The 21,920-nt window shown below is 38.1% G+C and overlaps 1 protein-coding gene across 2 annotated transcripts in view; it reads left to right on the forward strand.

Annotated features, from left to right (window-relative positions):
• The window catches only part of pds5a (PDS5 cohesin associated factor A), a 210,302-nt gene that overhangs the window by 49,750 nt on the left and 138,632 nt on the right, over positions 1 to 21,920 (forward strand). For both annotated transcript variants that reach the window (XM_051928056.1, XM_051928057.1), the window contains exons 3-5: positions 849 to 1,052; positions 7,904 to 7,990; positions 21,050 to 21,147. In XM_051928056.1, the coding sequence (XP_051784016.1) occupies positions 849 to 1,052; positions 7,904 to 7,990; positions 21,050 to 21,147 (389 nt within the window). The remainder of the gene's footprint in view (positions 1 to 848; positions 1,053 to 7,903; positions 7,991 to 21,049; positions 21,148 to 21,920) is intronic.

Consider the following 21,920-nt stretch of genomic DNA (forward strand, 5'->3'; position numbering starts at 1 on the left):
CACACAGTATTAAAAGACAGTCAAAAATTAACGTAATTTACCTTCGTTCCCCGCGTGTGACTCGTGCTGTAAATGTCTTCCTTGTTTTTAGTTCACGTGATTACGTAGGAGGCGTGATGACGCGATACGTGACTCCGCCTCCTCCATTACAGTGTATGGACAAAAAATATGTTCCAGTTATGACCATTACGCTTTGAATTTCGAAATGAAACCTGCCTAACTTTTGTAAGTAAGCTGTAAGGAATGAGCCTGCCAAATTTCAGCCTTCCACCTACACGGGAAGTTGGAGAATTAGTGATGAGTCAGTCAGTGAGTGAGTGAGTGAGTCAGTCAGTGAGGACTTTGCCTTTTATTATTATAGATATATATGATATGTCTGTTGAAATAGTTTACTGTCAAATAATGCAAAGAGTACGCGACACGTGTTTCACCCTAATTCTGGGCTCATCAGGCGTACACACTTATTGCACTCCCTTACGGGAATCGGACGTCAGCGCTAGAGGCGAAGACCCTAACGCTTCGCCACGGCGTGTGGTTAGTTTTATTTGACAGTATGTAGATCGGAGTAATTACATTCATTGCATTCGTAGTCTGTGTCACAATCTGATTGTATGGGTGGTTACCTACCAGGTAACGCGCTTGGTTGGCCAGCAAGTCTGCTAACATCCGCCACGGTGCCCTTAGTTGTTAGCAGACTTGCTGGCCAACCACAAGTGTTACCTAGTAGGTAACCACCCATACAATCAGATTGTGACACAGACTACGAATGCAATGAATATATGTCTGTGTACAGAAAATTCTGGCCTCAATGATTAAACTGTTTCTTTTGCCTTTTTTTTCTGTTTCAGATGGTCGTGAAAACCTTCATGGATATGGACCAAGACTCTGAAGATGAGAAGCACCAGTATCTTCCCCTGGCTCTGCACTTAGCTTCCGAATTCTTCCTCAGGAACCCCAATAAAGATGTGCGCCTTCTTGTTGCTTGTTGCCTAGCAGACATCTTCAGAATATATGCACCAGAGGCTCCCTATACTTCACATGACAAACTCAAGGTAAGATGTAAATTCTTATAAACGGACCTTTAGTGGATTAGATATCCTTATTGTGTTTGTAACCACTAGGGTTCAGAGTCAGAAATTACTTTGGTTGCTTATTAATGGATGTTGATTTAATGTGATGTGTTTGGAAATCCCTGTGTGTCTTTGCTTTAACTCTCTTTAACTTTAACATAAATCCTCATGAAGCTTATACAGTGGTGCTTTATGGGAGCTATGCAATGACTAACTCTAAACAGGACATCAGTTTTTCCAGGGTTAGACTCATCTGTATGTATGAACCAATGCTCAAAGCATGCTTATTTTGAATCTTTAATCCGCATGAGTTGTCATAGAAATCCAAAAGGAAGTTTGTGTTCCAGATTAAACTTTTGTATAGACATGAACTGAGCTTATATTTAATTTGGGAGAAAAATGTAGCTTGACTGATTTGTGAACAAATTAAAGAATACCTGTTAAGTAATTCACTTCAGAAGTGATTTGGTTTGGTACTCTTAACACATGGCAGCAACGTGGTATAGTAGGGTGTGAAATGCAGCTGTTGAGCATGAAGCACACAAATTATAGTATTTCTTTATATCCGAGTTGTCAATATATCATTAACAATGCTAGTTTAAACCTGTTTCTATCATTACATGTGGGATAGCTGTTTTTTTTTATTTTTTTATTTTAGTTTCTGAACTAGTATTATACTGCATACCAGTAATAAAGTTCAGTGATACCAAATTTAAAAAATGGTACTTATACTAGCATTATGCAAAATTCAGCAATGTCACTACATAGTAAGGTGATTTGAAATTAGATTTAAGCTGGCTTTATTGAAACATGCATTAGTCTTATTTGTTTGAGACACTATCAAAAAAAAAAAAAAAAAAAAAATGGTACGGAACTGGACTTTGGAATTCAGTGTAGGGTGATGGAAATGAGAATTTCTAGTAGCCTCATTACTTAAATTTAGCTAACAATCAAATTTGTGAATTTGGTTTTGGCAAAAATGACAAAACTTTTTTGTACTTTTGAAAACTAGGTATCAGTAGTGTACATTAATTTTTAGTCCTCCCTTGCTAAATATATTGACCATTGGACACTGCTTGAGTTCACTCTCAATTAAAAGGTTTCTTACCGTACACCTTAGCTGTGATAAATTGCAGTTGTGATAAGACATTACTTTAGAAGTTAATATGAAAAGATTGTTTGTTTAAAAAGACCCAAGGTGTAAATGTACAGTACGGGTGCCTCCTTGCCAAATAACTTGTTCTTTATTCAAATAGTAAAAAACACAATTTTTTTTCAAATTGAATTTCAATTGAAATTTAATTCAATGTGGTTAAAATTACTGAAAAATATTTACATTTTTTGACAATAATAAATTTGCAAACCTTTTTTTGAAAACGTTTTCACTTTGTCATTATGGGTTATGGAGTATAGTGATGGGCAAAAATGGTAAAGTGTGTAGAAAGAGAAGGGTTCTGAATAGTTTCTGAATTCACTGTATTTCATGCAGCACTTTAGGATGTTTAGTAGTATTTTAGATATCAAGCAAACCAATGTAGACTGTTCATGGTGAAAGGAAAACAAGGAATGATTCTCAGTTCTGGCCCTGCCTTCAAAGATGGCAAGAGTTTGTGCAACATCAGTTCCATCAGAGCACCTGTTCTCATCAGCCAAAAGCATAGTCCGCTTGAAATCCTATCAGCATGCAGACATTTCTTCAAAGTGCAGATATTTTGCGGTGAACATCATAACCTACAAAATATTTGACTGAAAGGATAAAATCATAAGTAACTTTTAAAATTTTGCTTAAGACCATGTCGCATGAGAGTTTTTTCAGTGATTTTTCAGTCATAGCTTTCATTTACAAAATCTTAGTGAGTTGTAAGCAGTTGGCATTCAGTAGCTTGCTCCCATTAAGGCCAGTTACATAGGTTGACATACCGAGTGACTAAGTCCAACTGTTCCACAACATATCCACTCGGTGGGCTGGGTTTTGTGTGCATGAGAGCTGGCAACCAAAATATGCTTATCCTAAAGTATAATGCATATATGCAGCAACGAGGAATAAGGAACACAGGAACACATGTTTTGGACATCACAAACAGAAGAGAAGCTCATTTATTTCATGTTTTATACACCATGACAGAATTGAAAAAAGGAAAAAAAAAGCGTTAAGACTTTGATCTTGCAATACCTATTAATACTTTATAATGCAACAGGCTCTGTTAGGCAGCATATTATTGGCTATAACAAAATAGGGCGAGCATGACTGGTGCTGAAAGGTCAGTACACAGTTGCTTACTTTGATAATGCACAGTGATATCAGTCATATAAATTGACATGGTCTGGCAGTGGGATCAGCAAGTACAGTTGGCAAGTTTGATATACCCAACAACTGTGACATTGGCTTTAGTTGGAATCTTGAGTTGAGCAATTTCTTAGACTGTTGAGGGTAGAGGTGGGCGGTATGACCAAAATTCTATATCACGATATTTTTCTAAATTCTGCCGGTTTCACTGTATTAGACGGTATTTTTTTCCCCCATGCATGAGTGGATATTAACCACATTTTCCACTGCAATTACTGCAGTAGACTGGCTAAGAATAACCTATTCAACTATTATGAGAATTGTACATCATACAAAAAGACATTTTAATGTGCACACAAGTATTAATCCAGGTTTGCATGGCCCCATATAGTGATAGTTTTCAAGGGGGTGGCACTAAAGAGAAGGAATCACAATGCATGACAAATGCAGTCAAAATATAGAACCTTTTAATTGAACAAATTTTGCAAAAGCTTAAACTATGATTTTGACAACATATTTTCAACCATCCAAAGAGGCATTTAGACTTAGTAAAATATCCAGAGGTGTTTGTCAAAAGTTGGATTGCAGTGAACACGTCTTAGAAAAGGAATAAATAGTAAATATTTTTTGTAAACCATCTACACTTTCTGTTAATGTTAACAATCTCTGTCCACTGACATGTTAAAGTGACTTTTTAAACAATTTTACCATCATTAAACTGCATAATATTTAAACTAATAAATAATAACAATAAAATACATAATAGTATTACTGATAGTTGCACCATTACTTCAAGGCTTCAAGCCCTGGTGCATTACACAGTATTCACCAAATTAAAATAAAACAAGTGCAACTTGGTGATGACATCTTACCAACTGTACCATCATTTAGGCAAACTGCATTAATATGGACCTTGCTTCAAGCTAAGCTATATACATACATAATAAAAACTGCAACTTGCATTTATAATGCTGTTTGTGGTATAGCCCTATGGAAGCGCATTAGGGCCACTGTGAAGAAAAAAAAATATGGACACGGAAGAAAAAAACAAACTATATGTCGAGAATAAATTCGACATGTTGACTATGTCAAGATTAAAGTCGACATTTCTACTTTATTCTCAGTTTATTTTATAATTAAAGTAGAATGTTGTAAACTAAACTTCATCCTAAAATCAATGTTTAATTTACTAGATTTTCTCAAACCCCGTCACAAGTTAATGCAGCACATCAAATACTTTGTGTTAAGTGTTCCCTTACCCAGTCATTAATCATTACGCTTTTTCTTTCTCCACACTACCAATCATCACACGATAAACGTCTTTGTGAAATTAAAACTAGTTATTAACTTAGCCGACGGAGTGTTCAGAACTTTAAAAATATCTTCGTTATACATCGCAGGATGAATACAAGCAAAACATACACTAGCGAGTACAAAAACAAGTACAACTTGGCTTGCAGTATTATCCAGTAGTATAGAAACAGTATTTACACAGTTGACCTTTTAAAACTAAAGTATCTCCAGGCGACGGACGCGACTCCTTTTTTTTCGGCAAAAGTTCTTCTGTTCATCATGTTCTTCTTTACTTTTTGATCAGTTTTGCTCTGTCCATTTTCACCGCGTGGCATACCTATGCTACCGCCCACTATTTGGTGGTGTAGCAGTGAAAAAGCTGTGTTTAGCGGTGTAGCAGTGAAAAAGGTCCCCACCTGAACAGTTTCCCACTGCGCCACGTTCCGAACGTCATTTAGGCAATTTAAACCGGTGCTGCGGTATAAGAAAAATCCATATCATAAAAAAAATAAAAAACGGTTTTCGGTATGAACTGGTATACCGCCCAGCACTAGTTGAGGGGTCTTCTACAAATATTTCAGTTAAGACGACAATGCTGTCTCTACTCTTAGTTCTGTGTGTGTGTTTTCTTTTTCCCTCCTCTATTTCTGTGTGTTAAAGTTCAAGTTCTTAAAATTCATATTCAACTTCATATTAAGATATTGATACAGTACATCTATACTAATAAAAGGCAAAGCCCTCACTGACTCACTCACTCACTCACTCACTCACTCACTCACTCACTGACTCACTCACTGACTCACTCACTGACTCACTCACTGACTCACTCACTGACTCACTCACTGACTCACTCACTCACTCACTCACTCACTCACTCATCACTAATTCTCCAACTTCCCGTGTAGGTAGAAGGCTGAAATTTGGCAGGCTCATTCCTTACAGGTTACTTACAAAAGTTAAGCAGGTTTCATTTCGAAATTCTACGCGTAACAGTCATAACGGTTGACAATGTCCACCATGTTAAACTTTATTTATGGTGCCATCTTCACAAAATTTGGTAGGCGGCTTCCCTGCACTAACCGAAACCGATGTACGTACTTATTTCGGTGGTATGACACCACTGTCGTCCGCCATATTGAACTTTCCAACGGTCTTTGTTACTTATGGGCCCATCTTCAAGAAATTTGGTACGCGGGTTCCCAACACTAACTTGACACTGAGTAGCAATGTATATACGTCCATAGCCTGCAGCTTGGTCGCCGTGTGAGGCGGCGTTGCGTCCCCAATCTCCACTCCTCCCACGTAGTTGGCTGCCTTCCTATATTGCGTCCCCCATCCCCACGCCTCCCACGTAGTCGGCTGCCTGCCTAGATAAGGCCGTCCATCGCTCCGGTCTCTTCATTCCCTTCCTTGCTTCACCACGGTATTCATGTCTCCCTGCTAACTGCAGCCTTTTTATTTAATCCATGGCTTCTCCACTGTTTTGTTCGTTTTTATTACAATTATATTTATTGTGTAGGTATTTTAGACTTTTAGACTTGGTTTACATTGTTCAGGTACCCATTTCCTTTATCGTTCCAACCGTACCCCCATTGACATGTCTATCGAGGTGATTACCGAATGGTTTCCATGCCCGGAGATGGCGCCTGCCTTTTCCATTCTCTGTTACATATTGCACGGCCATATCAGGCTCACTCTTGATATCCGGAGGAACATTGTGTCTTATGTGTTGAATGACTGGGACAGGTTCAAGGTGTGGACTGATGACGGTACAGGAGATAATTATACTACACAGGAGCACTATAAGAGTGAAATGCATAAGCCCTTCACCTATGGTTCTGCATGTAAGTTGATGGCTGCCACTGAATTGTTCGGTTGTCGCTTTCAAGTGTACCGAAATGGCCAAATATTTTACACCTTTGGACAACCGCCAATGCCTCTTAAACATCTTAGATTCACAGGTGACGATTTCAGTAGTGGACACTTTGATGTTTATGAATGTTTCAACTCTCAAAAGCTGGATGCGAAGTTATCGATGAAACCGGTTGTATGCTTACAATGCTTGACAGATGCCGAATGTCACTTCAACACAACAAGTCCTGCAAATACTAACGTAATTGAAACAAACCATGAAACTCAAACTGATTATGGCAGCAGCAATCCAAGCTGTGAGAAAACAGTAAAAAGTTGTGTCAGACGTCGTGGTACATTTTCTGATGCAGCTAGACGGAAACAACTTCGTGACAGTGACGCTAAATACTCGAAGGTGAATCCACTAGTTCATAAACATGCTGCCGCTAAATATTCGCAGGCAAATCCACAAATTAATAGAGCTTCTGTTTCTAGGTACGATCCCAATAATGAAAAGCGTCTCATACGAAAACAGGTTTGGCTCAAAAAAGCCGATTGTGGATTTGCGTACAACCCAAACATACATTATGAATCTGACAAAACAGTACACATTGAATCCATGAATGTTCACTGTGAGTATTGTCAAGCTCATAGGTGGAAATGTTAGTCTCCTGGTTTGTGCTGTAACGGTGGTAAAGTCTCTCTCACTCCTTTTAGATAAGCTTACTTCGCCGCTGCGAAACGTGGGTATTTTGCTAGTTGTTAATATAGGTGGTTGTGAAAATATTTTGTGGTTGCAGTTTTAGTTAAGCATTTTAACATACATTGTCTGCCACTTAAAAATCTGTACATTTATGCTTGAGTAGAGATCTCTCCAGGCAAATTGTATTACTTTGTGTGTGTGTGTGTTTCAGTTTCAGAGCTACTGCCTCAAATCACAACTTCATCATTCACAGTTGGTGTGAAGTTTGCACATTCTTCATGTGTCTGTGTTTCCTTTCTCCTGGAATTTTAATTTTCTTCCAAATCACATAGACCTGTTGAGTAACTCGAAATTGGCACCATTTGTTTTGTGTCCTACATTGGACAAGGTTATGTACTGCTTTTGGTATTTTTGCACTTGGGTAAGGTTAGGTGTTGTCTGCAATTGAATAAGCAGGATCAGAAAATCGTTGAATGTATAATGAATGTTTGTGCATTTTATTTATCAGCAGACATCCATCAAGTTTTGTACCCTTTATAATACATTCTCATGTAATTTTTTTCACATTTCATATTTCTACTGCAAAAGGTAAGGATTTTTTTTTGTTGTGTGTCAGAAAAAAATATAAACACTTTTGAAATGTTTATTCCTTGAATGCCACACGATATGTCTAATTATTTTTCTTGACTTTCTCCATAGGACATTTTTCTCTTCATTACAAGGCAGTTGAAGGGCTTAGAAGATACTAAAAGTCCGCAGTTCAATAGATATTTTTACTTGTTAGAGGTAAGAATTTGAATTTTTCTTTTGCCATCCAAGAGCTAGTGCAAATCATTTGCTAGACCTGTAACAACTAATGAACAATAATTGATTATTAAAAGCATTGACAATGATCACTTCCATCAATTAGAACCCAGCCACAGGGGATGCACAAACCAGTGTGTTACTTTGTGCCAGTCCCAAGCCCGGATAAATGGGAAGGGTTACGTCAGGAAGGGCATACGGTGTAAAATTTTGCCAAATCAATATGCGGGCAATACAAATTTCCATACCGGATCGATTGAGCCCCGGGTTAACGACTACCCCTAGAACTGTTAGCCAACAGGGTGCTGACAGAAATTGGGTTACTGTTGGCCGAAGAGGGGGGTGATGTGTCTGGAGGCAGGAGGAGAGGAGGAAAGTAAAGAGTGGAACTGAGGGTAGGTACTTTGAATGTTGGCAGTATGACCAGTAATGGGAGAGAGTTAGCAGATATGATGGAGAGAAGGAACGTTGATATATTGTGTGTGCAAGAGACTAAATGGAAGGGGAGTAAGGCCAGGTGGATTGGAGGTGGGTTCAAATTGTTCTATCATGGTGTGGATAGGAGGAGAAATGGGATAGGAGTTATTCTGAAGGAACAGTATTTCAAGAGTGTTTTGGAGTTGAAAAGAGTGTCAGGCAGAGTAATGATTATGAAGCTGGAAATTGGAGGTATGGTGATGAATGTTGTTAGTGCATATGCCCTGCAAGTGTACACAAGGGACAGAAAGTGGTGATTGGAGCGGATTTCAGTGGGCCAAAAGGGAAGACTGCAAGGCTGAGTTTAGGGAGGAGGTGAGACAGGCACTGGGTGGCAGTGAAGAGTTACCAGACAGCTGGGAAACTACAGCAGATGTAGTAAGGGTGACAGCAAGAAGGGTGCTTGGCATGACATCTGGAAAGAGGAAGGAGGAAAAGGAAACCTGGTGGTGGAATGAGGAAATACAGGAGGGTATATAGAGGAAGAGGATGGCAAAGAAGAAGTGGGATAGTCAGAGAAATGCAGAAAGTAGACAAGAGTACAAGGAGATAAGGTGCAAGGTGAAGAGAGAGGTGGCGAAGGCTAAAGAAAAGGCGTATGATGAGTTGTATGAGAGGTTGGACACTAAGGAGGGAGAAGAGGACTTGGCTAGACAGAGGGACCGAGCTGAGAAAGATATACAGCAGGTTAGGGTGATAAAGGATAAAGATGGAAATGTACTCACAAGCGAGGAGAGTGTTGAGCAGATGGAAAGAGTACTTTCAGAGGCTGATGAATGAAGAGAATGAGGGAGAAGAGGTTGGAAGATGTGGAGATAGTGAATCAGGAAGTGCAACAGATTAGCAAGGAGGAAGTAAGGACAGCTATGAAGAGGATGAAAAATGGAAAGGCCATTGGTCCAGATGACATGCATGTGGAAGCATGGAGGTGTTTAGGAGAGATGGCAGTGGAGTTTTTAACCAGATTGTTTGTTTAATGGAATCTTGGAAAGTGAGAGGATGCCTGAGGAGTGGAGAAGTGTATTGGTGCCAATATTTAAGGGGGATGTGCAGGACTGCAGTAACTACAGGGGAATAAAATTGATGAACCACAGCATGAAGTTATGGGAAAGAGTAGTGGAAGCTAGGTTAAGAAGTGAGGTGATGATTAGTGAGCAGCAGTATGGTTTCATGCCAAGAAAGAGCACCACAGATGCAATGTTTGCTCTGAGGATGTTGATGGAGAAGTTTAGAGAAGGCCAGAAGGAGTTGCATTGTGTCTTTGTGGACCTGGAGAAAGCATATGACAGGGTACCTCGAGAGGAGCTGTGGTATTGTATGAGGAATTTGGGAGTGGCAGAGAAGTACATAAGAGTTGTACAGGATATGTATGAGGGTAGTGTGACAGTGGTGAGGTCTGCGGTAGGAGTGACGGATACATTCAAGTTGGAGGTGGGATTGCATCAGGGATTTCCTCTGAGCCCTTTATTTGCAATGGTGATGGACAGTTTGACAGACGAGATTAGACAGGAGTCCCCATGGACTATGATGTTTGCTGATGACATTATCTGTAGCAATAGTAGGGAGCAAGTTGAGGAGACCCTGGAGAGGTGGAGATATGCTCTAGAGAGGAGAGGAATGAAGGTCAGTAGGAACAAGACAGAATACATGTGTGTAAATGAGAGGGAAGTCAGTGGAATGGTAAGGATGCAGGGAGTAGAGTTGGCGAAGGTTGAGTTTAAATACTTGGAATCAACAGTACAGAGTAAGGGCTTGTTTATACTTAACGCTCAGAATGTGTACGCGCCTGCATCATGGCTACCATGCGTTCTCAGCGTTCATTTGATGCGTCCTCTGAGCAGGTCCTCAGAAATTAACACAACACGTGCGCGAGTTGCAATGCCAGCAAAAAGTCGGGGCGGCGCAGTGTGCTAAAAGTTGGAATGTGACGTCAGAGTCTCTGTTTACTATCTACATGTGACAAAAAGCAGCTTTGCGGATCCTACAAGATCGGTGTGCGCGCTTCGATGTTTGATATATGGTTCAATGTGGTGAAGCAAAATGCCGACATACGGATGTATTCGTGGTGCATTTATATCCAAGCGTCGCATATTCCTGATCGTAATGACACGATACATTTTAAAATTCTCAAATACCGTCTTCTGTGCCGTCTTTTTTTTCTAGGGCTTCCTCTGGTCCTGACAGCAGCGGAACGCCAGCAATAGATCGCCACACTGAGCACATTAAATGTATGAGATTCCAACTCTCTGCACATTTAGAATCCTTAGATTTATACTTGATATCACTTTCATGATGAAAAGCATTAAAGTATGTATATTACATTTTACAGATAAATTGGTAATTTTGTTTAAATAGATAGATAGATAGATAGATAGATGAGTACTGTTAATAATTGCACACATGGGGTGAAACAGTGGCAGAGCGTTGGCACTGCTGTCTTGCAGGCAGTCACGTCGGTGATATTCCCTGCCTGGAGTTTCCATGTTTTCCTGCTGGGTTTCCTCAGTGTGCTCCAGTTTCCTTCCAAAGATATGCAGATTTGGGGATTTGGTGCCGCTAAAATGATGCTAGTGTATGTGTGTGCTTGTATTCATCTTGCGATGAGCTGAGGCCTCGTCCAGGGATTGTTTCTCACTTATGCCCAATGCTTGCTGGAATGGATGCATCTCTGGATTTAATCAATAAACATCCTTTTCAGAGATATTGCAGTAAGGCGTCATCGGAATTTAATGGGTGTTCTAGGCAATTCACAACAGAGATGCCGAACATGTTCTCACCGTGATATCTCGCACTGCCACTTGGCAGGTTCCTCCAGATTTACGTAAAGTACGCTTGCAAGTATAAACATTACAACGCTTGCATAGCAGGAGCGTCCGCTGCAGCATGCGTCACGTCGCGTGAAGTATAAATCGGGCCTAATGGGGATTGTGGAAGAGAGGTGAAAAAGAGTTTCAGGAGTAATTTGTGACAGACGGGTATCAGAGAGTGAAAGGGAAGGTCTACAGGACGGTAGTGAGACCAGCTATGTTATATGGGTTGGAGACGGTGGCACTGACCAGAAAGCAGGAGACAGAGCTGGAGGTAGCAGAGTTAAAGATGCTAAGATTTGCACTGGGTCTGACGAGGATTATTAGGATTAGAAAGGAGTACATTAGAGGGTCAGCTCAAGTTGGATGGTTGGGAGACAGTCAGAGAGGCGAGATTGCGTTAGTTTGGACATGTACAGAAGATAGATGCTGGGTATATTGGGAGAAGGATGCTAAGGATAGAGCTTCCAGGGAAGAGGAAAAGAGGAAGGCCTAAGCGAAAGTTTATGGATGTGGTGAGAGAGGACATGCAGGTGATGGGTGTAACAGAGCAAGATGCAGAGGACAGAAAGATATGGAAGAAGATGATCCACTGTGGCAACCCCTAATGGGAGCAGCTAAAAGAAGACAACTTTCATCGATTAGCTGATTACGTCAATAGGCTTAATGTGATGTGGTGCGTAATTGCATTACTACTTCTCTCAGTTGTAAACGCATTTTAAAAAAGACAAACGGGTAAGCAAGTGGCAGAAAAAGACGGTGTGACCTAAGACTTACAAGGTTGGTGAACACTTTTCTTTGAATGCAGGGAAAACCAAAAGTTGTGAGTTGCAAAATGTGTAGGTCTGACTTTGTATGGCACGAGAGCACATTGGAGATGCACAAACATTTGAACAGGGAACATACCGTTACAGGCTCTGTGGAGGGGTAAGACTTGCTGTCATCCCAGTAAACTGAATGTTTTTCAGCACTATGTCATACAGGTATATGAACACAATGTTTGCTAGACATAATGAAATAAAAGACATAAAAGGAGGAATAATTAAAGTCCTAGTCCGGTCGTCTATGATGCACTCGCAATTAAAACAGTAGCACATGCAGCAGACTTTTATGATAGGTGACTAAAAAAATATGAGTCATTAGCCACTAGCTAGTACACATTCAAATTTTCACTTGTCATGTTTTTTTTTTCCTTTCTTTTTGTGCCACAGTCATTCTGCTAAATTATGGTGCTGTTTTACAAGCTTGCATTCACATGTAACATTAACATGTGTGTGTTTGCTTTTAAAAAATGGCTGTGAAGAAACTTAAGTTCTAGTCCGAGCAGAAAATGTTTTTTTTTTTTTTTTCCAATCTTCTGTGCAAGGAAAATCAAAAACTAAGCAAGTGCTACAGTGAATCCAATAGCACATCAACCGCGACTGAAAGGTGAATCTCTTATTCCTAGTCAAAAGGTAGGAGCTGAGTGAAAAAGCAAAAGTTCCAGACTAGTTAGCTATCGGACTTGAACTGGCTTTTATACAGTCTGAAGGAAGACACGATAATGTGCAAGTGCTGCTGCAGCAATACTAGTTTAGCTGGTAAAACAGATTTTGTGGCAGGATTACAGTTTCTAACTGAAAATCTAACTGCACACTTCCGATAACAAATGAAATGTGGCAGGCTGCAACAGTGTGTTGGCTGAAAGCAAATGTGCCAAAGAATCGGCAGTGGCAAAAGGTTTCCAGACACAAAGATGAGTGGTGATGCAAAAAGAAATTAACTTTGTTATAATAAATTCGGCTCATTACATAGCAAAGGAAGAACGTAGTTTCACACAAATGAACCTACTTGCTTTGTTGCAAAAGAAAAATAGTCAGACATTTCCTCAAGTGTATGACGACTAATTTCAAACATTACTTCAGATTTAAAAAATACAGTAATTGTCATGATGGTGCATCACATGTGCCAGTAAAACTTATCTTCACAGACACTGGAAAAAAAACTTAAATTACATGTTTAATGCTGAAGTGTATGTTTTAGTGTGATTCTGAATACATAAGCCAAATTGCGAGTTTAATTTATTGAAAACTGCTGTTTTTAAGGAAAGTGGGTTTGTGTGTGTGCATTGCACAACCAGAGTCAGGAGTGCTGCTAAGTGTTTTATTTCTATTTATTACTATTTATTTTCAATGTATTATATAAATGCTGTATAAACACCTATATTTTGTTTAAAATATCTAGAGGTTGCTTATTTAAAAATACATTTCTAAATATTTTAAACAAATCTGTTTATTTGGTGAAAAGTTCCATTTCATGAACTTTGTGTTTAATTTCAAATACATTTTTATTGCAATCCAATTAATCGACAAAATAATTAAGTTTAATCAAGTATCAAAATACTTGTTGTTTGTGGCCCTAATATAAGCTCATTATGTAATCCTGTTCATAGCTGAAAGTGTATGAAAGACTGATATTCTAGCTGCATCTTTAAATAGTTTTGGGAATTCCCAAGCACAATGTGTTATGATGATATTGCAATATTTAAAAAAAGAAAAAAGTCATCCACAATAAAATGTAAACTACTAATTGAGATTCTTATTTAAAATATACATTCAAATACTGTTTAAAAATTATGGGGTCTACATACTGTGCATGTACTTTACTCTGAGGAACATACATATTATTAAAATTGTGTTTTTACAATAAACTAACATAAGCATCACAGGTTAAGTTTATTAAACTAGCAGAGCACTTTGAATTGGTTTTCATTTCTAATTACTGACTAAAAGCTTAATGTTAATTAAACCATCAGGGAAACCCTCCTCAACCACCCTTCTCCTTGTGATTTAATAATTCATGCAGAGGTGGACTTTGGCTGTTATTGACAGGCAGCAATCGAAGTACAGTAATCCCTTTTCGATCGCGGGGGTTACGTTCCAGAACCCCCCGCGAAAGGTGAAAATCCGCGAAGTAGAAACCATATGTTTATATGGTTATTTTTATATTGTCATGCTTGGGTCACAGATTTGCACAGAAACACAGGAGGTTGTAGAGAGACAGGAACTTTATTCAAACACTGCAAACAAACATTTGTCTCTTTTTCAAAAGTTTAAACTGTACTCCATGACAAGACAGAGATGACCGTTCCGTCTCACAATTAAAAGAATGCAAACATATGTTCCTCTTCAAAGGAGTGCGCATCAGGAGCAGAGAATGTCAGAGAGAGAGAGAGAGAGAAAAAAACAAACAATCAATCAAAAATCAATAGGGCTGTTTGGCTTTTAAGTATGCGAAGCACCGCCGGACAAAGCAGCTGCAAGGAAGAGAGCAATGTGAAGGTAGTCTTTCAGCATTTTTTAGAGGAGCGTCCGTATCCTCTAGGCCAGTGTGCAAACAGCCCCTCTGCTCACACCCCCTCCGTCAGGAGCAGAGAATGTCAGAGAGAGTGAGAGAGACAGAGAAAAACAATCAATCAAAAATCAATATGTGCCGTTCGAGCTTTTTAAGTATGCGAAGCACTGTGCGGGAAGCATATCGCTTGACAAAGCAGCCACATGTAAGCCCAGCAAGGAAGGGAGCCATGTGAAGGTAATCTTTCAGCGTTTTTTGAGGAGCGGCCGTATCCTCTAGGGGTGCGAACAGCCCCCGTGCTCACAATATATTTGAGGAGTTTTATTTATACGTAATACGTGCTTTGATTGGGCAGCTTCTCAGCCATCTGCTAATAGCGTCCCTTGTATGAAATCAACTGGGCAAACCATCTGAGGAAGCATGTACCAGAAATTAAAAGACCCATTGTCCGCAGAAATCCGTGAAACAGCAAAAAATCCGCGATATATATTTAAATATGCTTACATATAAAATCCGCGATAGAGTGAAGCCGCGAAAGTCAAAGCGCGATATAGCGATGGATTACTGTACTGTAATTGCATAACAATTGGTTTCTTCACAATAATTTTGAACACGCATATCAGAGAAAAAGAGACCTACAGTATTTAAGCAAAAGTTGGTGACTGTTAAACTTTTAATAGAGACTTTAAATGTCTTAATTGCATAAATCAGTAATCAGGTGCTCCTGCAACTGAGTGGAAGAGACTAATGTACACTTGTAATGCCCTGTTCCCTTTCAACTACAAAGTCTGACAAGTAAGCTTAATGACCTAAATAGTCTCTACTTTTTAGGATAACATGACAATATGGACAACCCCACAATGTTTCATACTGCATCCAGAGTAATGTGGTGCTAACTAGACAGATTTAAAATTTCAATGGCATTTTAAATATTCACATAATCATTTTGATTCTCATCTATATTTGGTTATAGTTTGTCAGGGTACTTGAATATTGCATTATTTATATTAAGATATTTTTTTCCCATTAAATTGTGAAAAATCAACTGAAGCAATTAACGGAGCCTTGTTTGTCAGGATAGCCTCATCTTTGCTAACTGTATCAGGTGCCATTGTTCCTCCTACTAATTTTCAGAAACACTGTTGTCAAGAAAGAGAGAGTTTAGTAGGCCACTTAAGGATTTTAAGAAACAATGTGTTCTGGCACCTGTCTTACTGAATTAAACAGCCACCAGCATTTTTATTTTGTATGATTTTCACAAAACACATTACACAAGGCACATTATCTCTCAGTATTTTCACAGTGATATGTGTCATTAGACAAATTTTTACGTAGCATGTATTTTGCTTTTCACTGTTAACACAAAAAAGGTCATTAATCCTACATAACACTGAAACTTGTTAAGCAGGATATCTGCCTGTTTGTGTAGAAGCATTACCCTTAGTTTTTTTGGTAGCAAAACTGGACATACCTGCAATCTGTCTTGCAGTTTCCTTGCTCATTCAAATTTTTTTGACATGTTTCTAGTTTTTAGCTCCTTTTACTCATGCAATGCTATGTTTAGGGCATTTGTGAACAAAGCATAGTCAAGAATAATGACAGCGGTAATCTGGAATTCTCATGTGTTTATAGTGTAATTGCAAGTTTACCATTTTGGTGCTGTGAGAAGTGATTTTCACTCAAATATGAATTTTCACTATTTGAATATATATTGATTTATATTGAATGTCTACTGTCCTTGTTAATTGTTAGGTTTTGCCTTTAGCTTTCTTAGAAAGCATTTTAGTTAAAGCCTTTGATCTATGATCAGTCCCACTGCCTGCTACTTTAGCACAATGACAAGTATTGACAAGAGAACCAGTTTAATCTAGTTAGCAGAATCCTGACTCTTAGGGCCTTTTTTTAGTAACTAGCAAAGGCATAAAATATTAAATGGATCACATACTTCTGTAGTTAAGTGTATTGTGTTACCACCATCTTTAAGGCATTCCACTCTTTCTGTGTACTTCAGTGGCTCTAGGTACATGTCAATAAAGGTATTTTTTCCCATCCTGGACTGACTTCATGAATTTGACTTTGACAGTTGGCACTGCCAGCAGTGTTACCAGATTACCTCTTTTTTTCCCCACTGTCAGTTTTGTTAATACAGGCAAATACCATAAATTAATAATAATAAAGAGTAGTGCATTTTGGCAAATGTTGAAAAAAAGAGCAATAGTTAAGACTGGCTGTATTCTAGTTTGTCGACAAAGGCAGGGATAAACAAGGAGTCAAATGGAATCGGTCTGGGAAAAGATTGACACCGATCCCATTGGTGTTATAATCTGATGAAAGTGAAATCACTCAAATCACCCAACATATTGCACAAAAATCTAGTTTCAGAAGTAAAATCAAAAGAAAGAAGCCAGAATATAATAAAGGTTATTGGTCAAAGAACCATGTTCTGTGGAGGTCCCTGAAAAAATTAAGAAAATTCTAATGTATTATTCTAAGCAACAAATTTACTTATTTTCCATATTTATTGTATTTGTTGAAGAGGAACAGCCAATGCATGCAATCAGAGTATTAATGGAAAGGCAATGTAGCACCAGTGTCGTCCAGTGAGCAGGTCTCATTTAGCCAAAAGCAGTCAAAGTATCACTGGACCAGTAGATTTGTATTTAAAACATAAAGCCTGAATATTTCCAGGTAAATCTTTCAAAATATTGCATTCTCAGACCTATTACATGCACATTCATGATATAAGAATGACAGACTTGGGTACTGGTGAATTGAAGGCTTGTTCAATTTATGAAAGTTTGGTTCAGGGATAGCTGCTTTAAAATGCCTTGGAATTGTATGTATGTTTAAACAAGGGAGATGCATCCTTTCAAGCCAAAGAGAATATCTGTTTAACTCTGATGGCACCGGACACTGCAGTTCACTGTATGTTTTTTAGCCCATACTGAAAGGAATTTGAACTTTATTCAGTTTGCTTGTTAGTGCAAAGATGGATGGGGTTTCTCTGTGCTCACACAGTAGAAATTGGAATTTCATCAGTATTTTTTTTCATGGCATTTATACAACATGTCATAGAAAGTGTGTACAGTAATCCCTCCTCCATCGCGGGGGTTGCGTTCCAGAGCCACCCGCGAAATAGGAAAATCCTCGAAGTAGAAACCATATGTTTATATGGTTATTTTTAGAATGTCATGCTTGGGTCACAGGTTTGCGCAGAAACACAGGAGGTTGTAGAGAGACAGGAACGTTATTCAAACACTGCAAACAAACATTTGTCTCTTTTTCAAAAGTTTAAACTGTGCTCCATGACAAGACAGAGATGACAGTTCTGTCTCACAATTAAAAGAATGCAAACATATCTTCCTTTTCAAAGGAGTGCAAAGCAAGCAGTCAAAAAAAAAATCAATAGGGCTTTTTGGCTTTTAAGTATGCGAAGCACCGCCGGTACAAAGCTGTTGAAGGCGGCAGCTCACACCCCCTCTGTCAGGAGCAGGAAGAGACAGAGAGAGAGCCACAGAAAAACAAAGTCAAAAATCAATACGTGCCCTTTGAGCTTTTAAGTATGCGAAGCGCTGTGCAGCATGTCCTTCAGGAAGCAGCTGCACACAGCCCCCCTGCTCACACCCCCCCTACGTCAGCGCGAGAGAGAGAGAGAGAGAAAGTTGGGTAGTTTCTCAGCCATCTGCCAATAGCGTCCCTTGTATGAAATCAACTGGGCAAACCAACTGAGGAAGCATGTGCCAGAAATTAAAAGACCCATTGTCCGCAGAAACCCGCGAAGCAGCGAAAAATCCGCGATATATATTTAAATATGCTTACATATAAAATCCGCGATGGAGTGAAGCCGCGAAAGGCGAAGCGCGATATAGCGAGGGATCACTGTAATGCTAATTGAGTATATGACCTTGGCATTTTGAAAGTGTACAACTGTTTTTTTTTTTTTTTTTTTTTGTTTTTTTATATAAAGTTGGTGTAATCCTGTGCATTGTCATGTGTGCAAAGTGCAGTTTTGGACAGTTGACCAAAGTGTACCTGTTAAGACTCAGTGTATAGTAAGAGCAATAGGCCTGTGATCATTGAGGCAGCTTATTTTATAACTTTTGGGAACAAGAACATTAATAGAAGACTTAAATCAATCAGGTACAGTACACTATGCAAGACACTGGTTAAAGATGTCTGTGAAGAAGGGAGCGAGCTGCCTAGCAAAGTGTTTGATTGTTGCAAGTGAGACAGAATCGGGACCAGCTCACTTTTTGCAGTTCTGTGTTGAAAACAGCTTCCAGACATCATATTCTTTGGTAGAAGAGGGTGAAGATGGGTGAGGCTTTTGTGAAGAAGTGGCTGGTGTTAAAATCTACTTCAGAGCTGGATGAACAGAGCGATTGGAGATAGTTAGCACTTTGTTGTTCAAATGTGCAGTAGTAGTCAGGGTAGGGGGTTATGAATCTTAGTAAGTATTGGGTGATGTCTTTTTTTGTAATTATTAACAGACTGAAGGCTTCTCCATACAGAGGAGCTATTGTTTGCTGAAAAATGAAGCTCTAGTTCATTTTTGTGTTTTCCATTTAACATATATGATTTAGCCTATTCCTGGCCCGTCTGTATGCGTCCTGATCACCAGTTTTATGTGCCTTTTATTTCACCTGATGGAGGTTCCTTTGTTCTTTGGTGAGCCATACCTTTCAATTGTTATAAATCACAATTTGCTGGGACTGCAGAATGTTTTCACAGAAGCTGATTAAGAAGTTAACAGTGTCAGTCCACTCGAATGTTTTCACAAGCAATTTTAATGCAGTCTGCACAGTGTAGACAATCTTGTAATGATTCAACTGACACATCAGCCCATGAACAAATAGATTTCTTTACTGGTTTAGCGAATTTTTAGCTTCTGTTTATAAGTGGGTAGCAATTGTAGTATAACGTGGTCAGAATTACCCAGTGGCGTACAGGGTAAAGCTTAGTATGAGCCCTTTATGGTGCAGTAGCAGTGATACAAAGTCTTCCCATCTTCTACTAAAAACAAAAGCGTGAGCTAATTTTTCAGTTTCTTGTACTGTTATAAGAGGTTAAACATTTGCAATATTTAAGTGCAAAAATGCAACATTAATTTTGTCTTTTATTTTGTGAAAAATACAAAGTTATCTGTTTGCTTTGGTATTGGATCTGAGGAGCTAAATCTGATATTGGTACCAATTTCAAAATGTTAGTATTGCTCAAGTACTATATTAGATACTTGGCACACCATTGCATAACATAAGCATTGATGAAACAGATCTGGGTAGAGTAAAGCAGGAAAATATGCAGCTTGATTTTAAGCTGACATGTAGGAAAGTGGAAGTTGGTGATTCATCTGTGCAAAATGTCAAATCTCCATCAATAAATGGTCACTTTGAGCAGACATGTGAACAGGAAAAACAGCCATACTTCAAGATAATAGTACTAAGAATCTACTACAACAACTTTTATTTCTATAGCACGTTTTCATACAAATAATGTAGCTCAAAGTGCTTTACATGATGAAGAAAAGAAGAAAAAAAAAAGACAAAGTAAGAATTAAAATAAGACAACACTAATTAACATAGAATAAGAGTAAGGTCCGATGGCCAGGGAGGACAGAAAAAACAAAAAAAACTCCTGACAGCTGGAGAGAAAAAAAAAATCTGCAGGGGTTCCAGACCATGAGTCCGCCTAGCCCCCTCTGGGCAATCTAATTAGTTTGTTGAATCAATGAGTATGTATTCAGTAAGTTTTAAGGCTTTTGTTTTTTGGACTAAATGTCCTTTTTAAATGTAAAAACATTAAACATTTAAAAATGCTTCATGATAATTAAAACCCTTCGGCTTCTTGTATAATTTAAGCTTTTATCTCCTTAAATATATTTTTATATCAGGATTGGCAATTCTTGGGGGCAAAGGGCAAAAAATGACATGAAACAATTTTGCCAATTAAAGCACAGTTTTGGAGCAAAAAAGCCCCCAGAGTTAAACTTAATGTTGGTTATAATTTAACATGTATTACTGTTACTATTGCAGTAAAATTGAACTTTGATACTCAAATTCCATATAGAGTTTTTTTTTCTTTGTTTTTTAAATGGTTCTTCCTCTCTTTCCTAAGTGTATTGACTATATATGCCCTTAAGCAGCGTGACTGATTATTGCAAAATTTTGTAAACACTTGTAATTTTAATATATAAAAAATATTAGACTAGACATATAGTAGTTTTATCATGGCTGAGAAGAACAAATAGTTTAGGTTCTTTGAGTGCTAAATACTATTTGAAGTTTGTGATAGCAAAAACAAACTTTATAAACAGATTTTTTCATTTTTCCATTTTATTTTTATTTGTATCTTCAGATAATTGGGCTTTTATTAAAAGTTATTTTGTTTCTCCAAATTTTGATTGATTGTTTTATTTTCTGCACAGAATTTAGCTTGGGTAAAGTCTTACAACATTTGTTTTGAATTAGAAGACTGCAATGAGATTTTTATTCAGCTGTTTAAGACCCTTTTCTCTGTCATCAAGTAAGTTTCTACTGTTTTATTCAGTATGTTTAATTTCTATAAACACTTCTGTTGATGTTTTTTTTTCTATCAGAATTTAAGAGGCCTTGTATTTGCTATTTTTAGAGGCATCACTGTTTTACTTTTTAAAGCTTTGGACTTTCTTGCTTTGACAAGTTTTGTTCATCACCCATGGTCTCCTTTGTATATGGTGTCAGTGAGTTCACAACGTTCAAGATTTTTTCCTGAATTTTAATTGACTATAAGAACTTGTAACAATAGTTGGTGACTGCCTGAATAGATGATACCAGTCAAATGTGAGGTTTTAAAAAATTACATTCTCAGTTAGTAATCTGGTAATTCACAATGTATTTACATAACTGCTATAAAAAATAAGTATATGTATTTATGAAAAGGTTTGCTTTCATTGGTGATTAAAATATCTCTAATACTGTTAAGCATAACTTTTTAGTAAATGGTGAAAGCAGAATGCTTTAAAGTCATTTTTTGTCCGTATGTTCTATAAAATGGATTTTTGGCCTCTGTACTAGGAAAATGTTTACATCAGTTATGTTCTGGCTGAGTCATTTTAGAGTTGATTTATGGTTTCTTGTCATGTCTTCTCACAACAGAACATTTACAATAGCAAAATGTTCATTTTTATATATTTTCCCCCTATTTTTTTTTTGTTCTATCAATTTCAGTAGGCACGTCAAGGTAATCATTGAACATAATGTATGATAAGCCGTAGAATCTTCGTCTTTGAGAAGTATGTTAATGCTTTTGGTGATTGT

This window comes from Erpetoichthys calabaricus, chromosome 5 (genome assembly GCF_900747795.2).
Source record: "Erpetoichthys calabaricus chromosome 5, fErpCal1.3, whole genome shotgun sequence".
In the NCBI taxonomy this organism is placed as follows: Eukaryota; Metazoa; Chordata; class Cladistia; order Polypteriformes; family Polypteridae; genus Erpetoichthys; species Erpetoichthys calabaricus.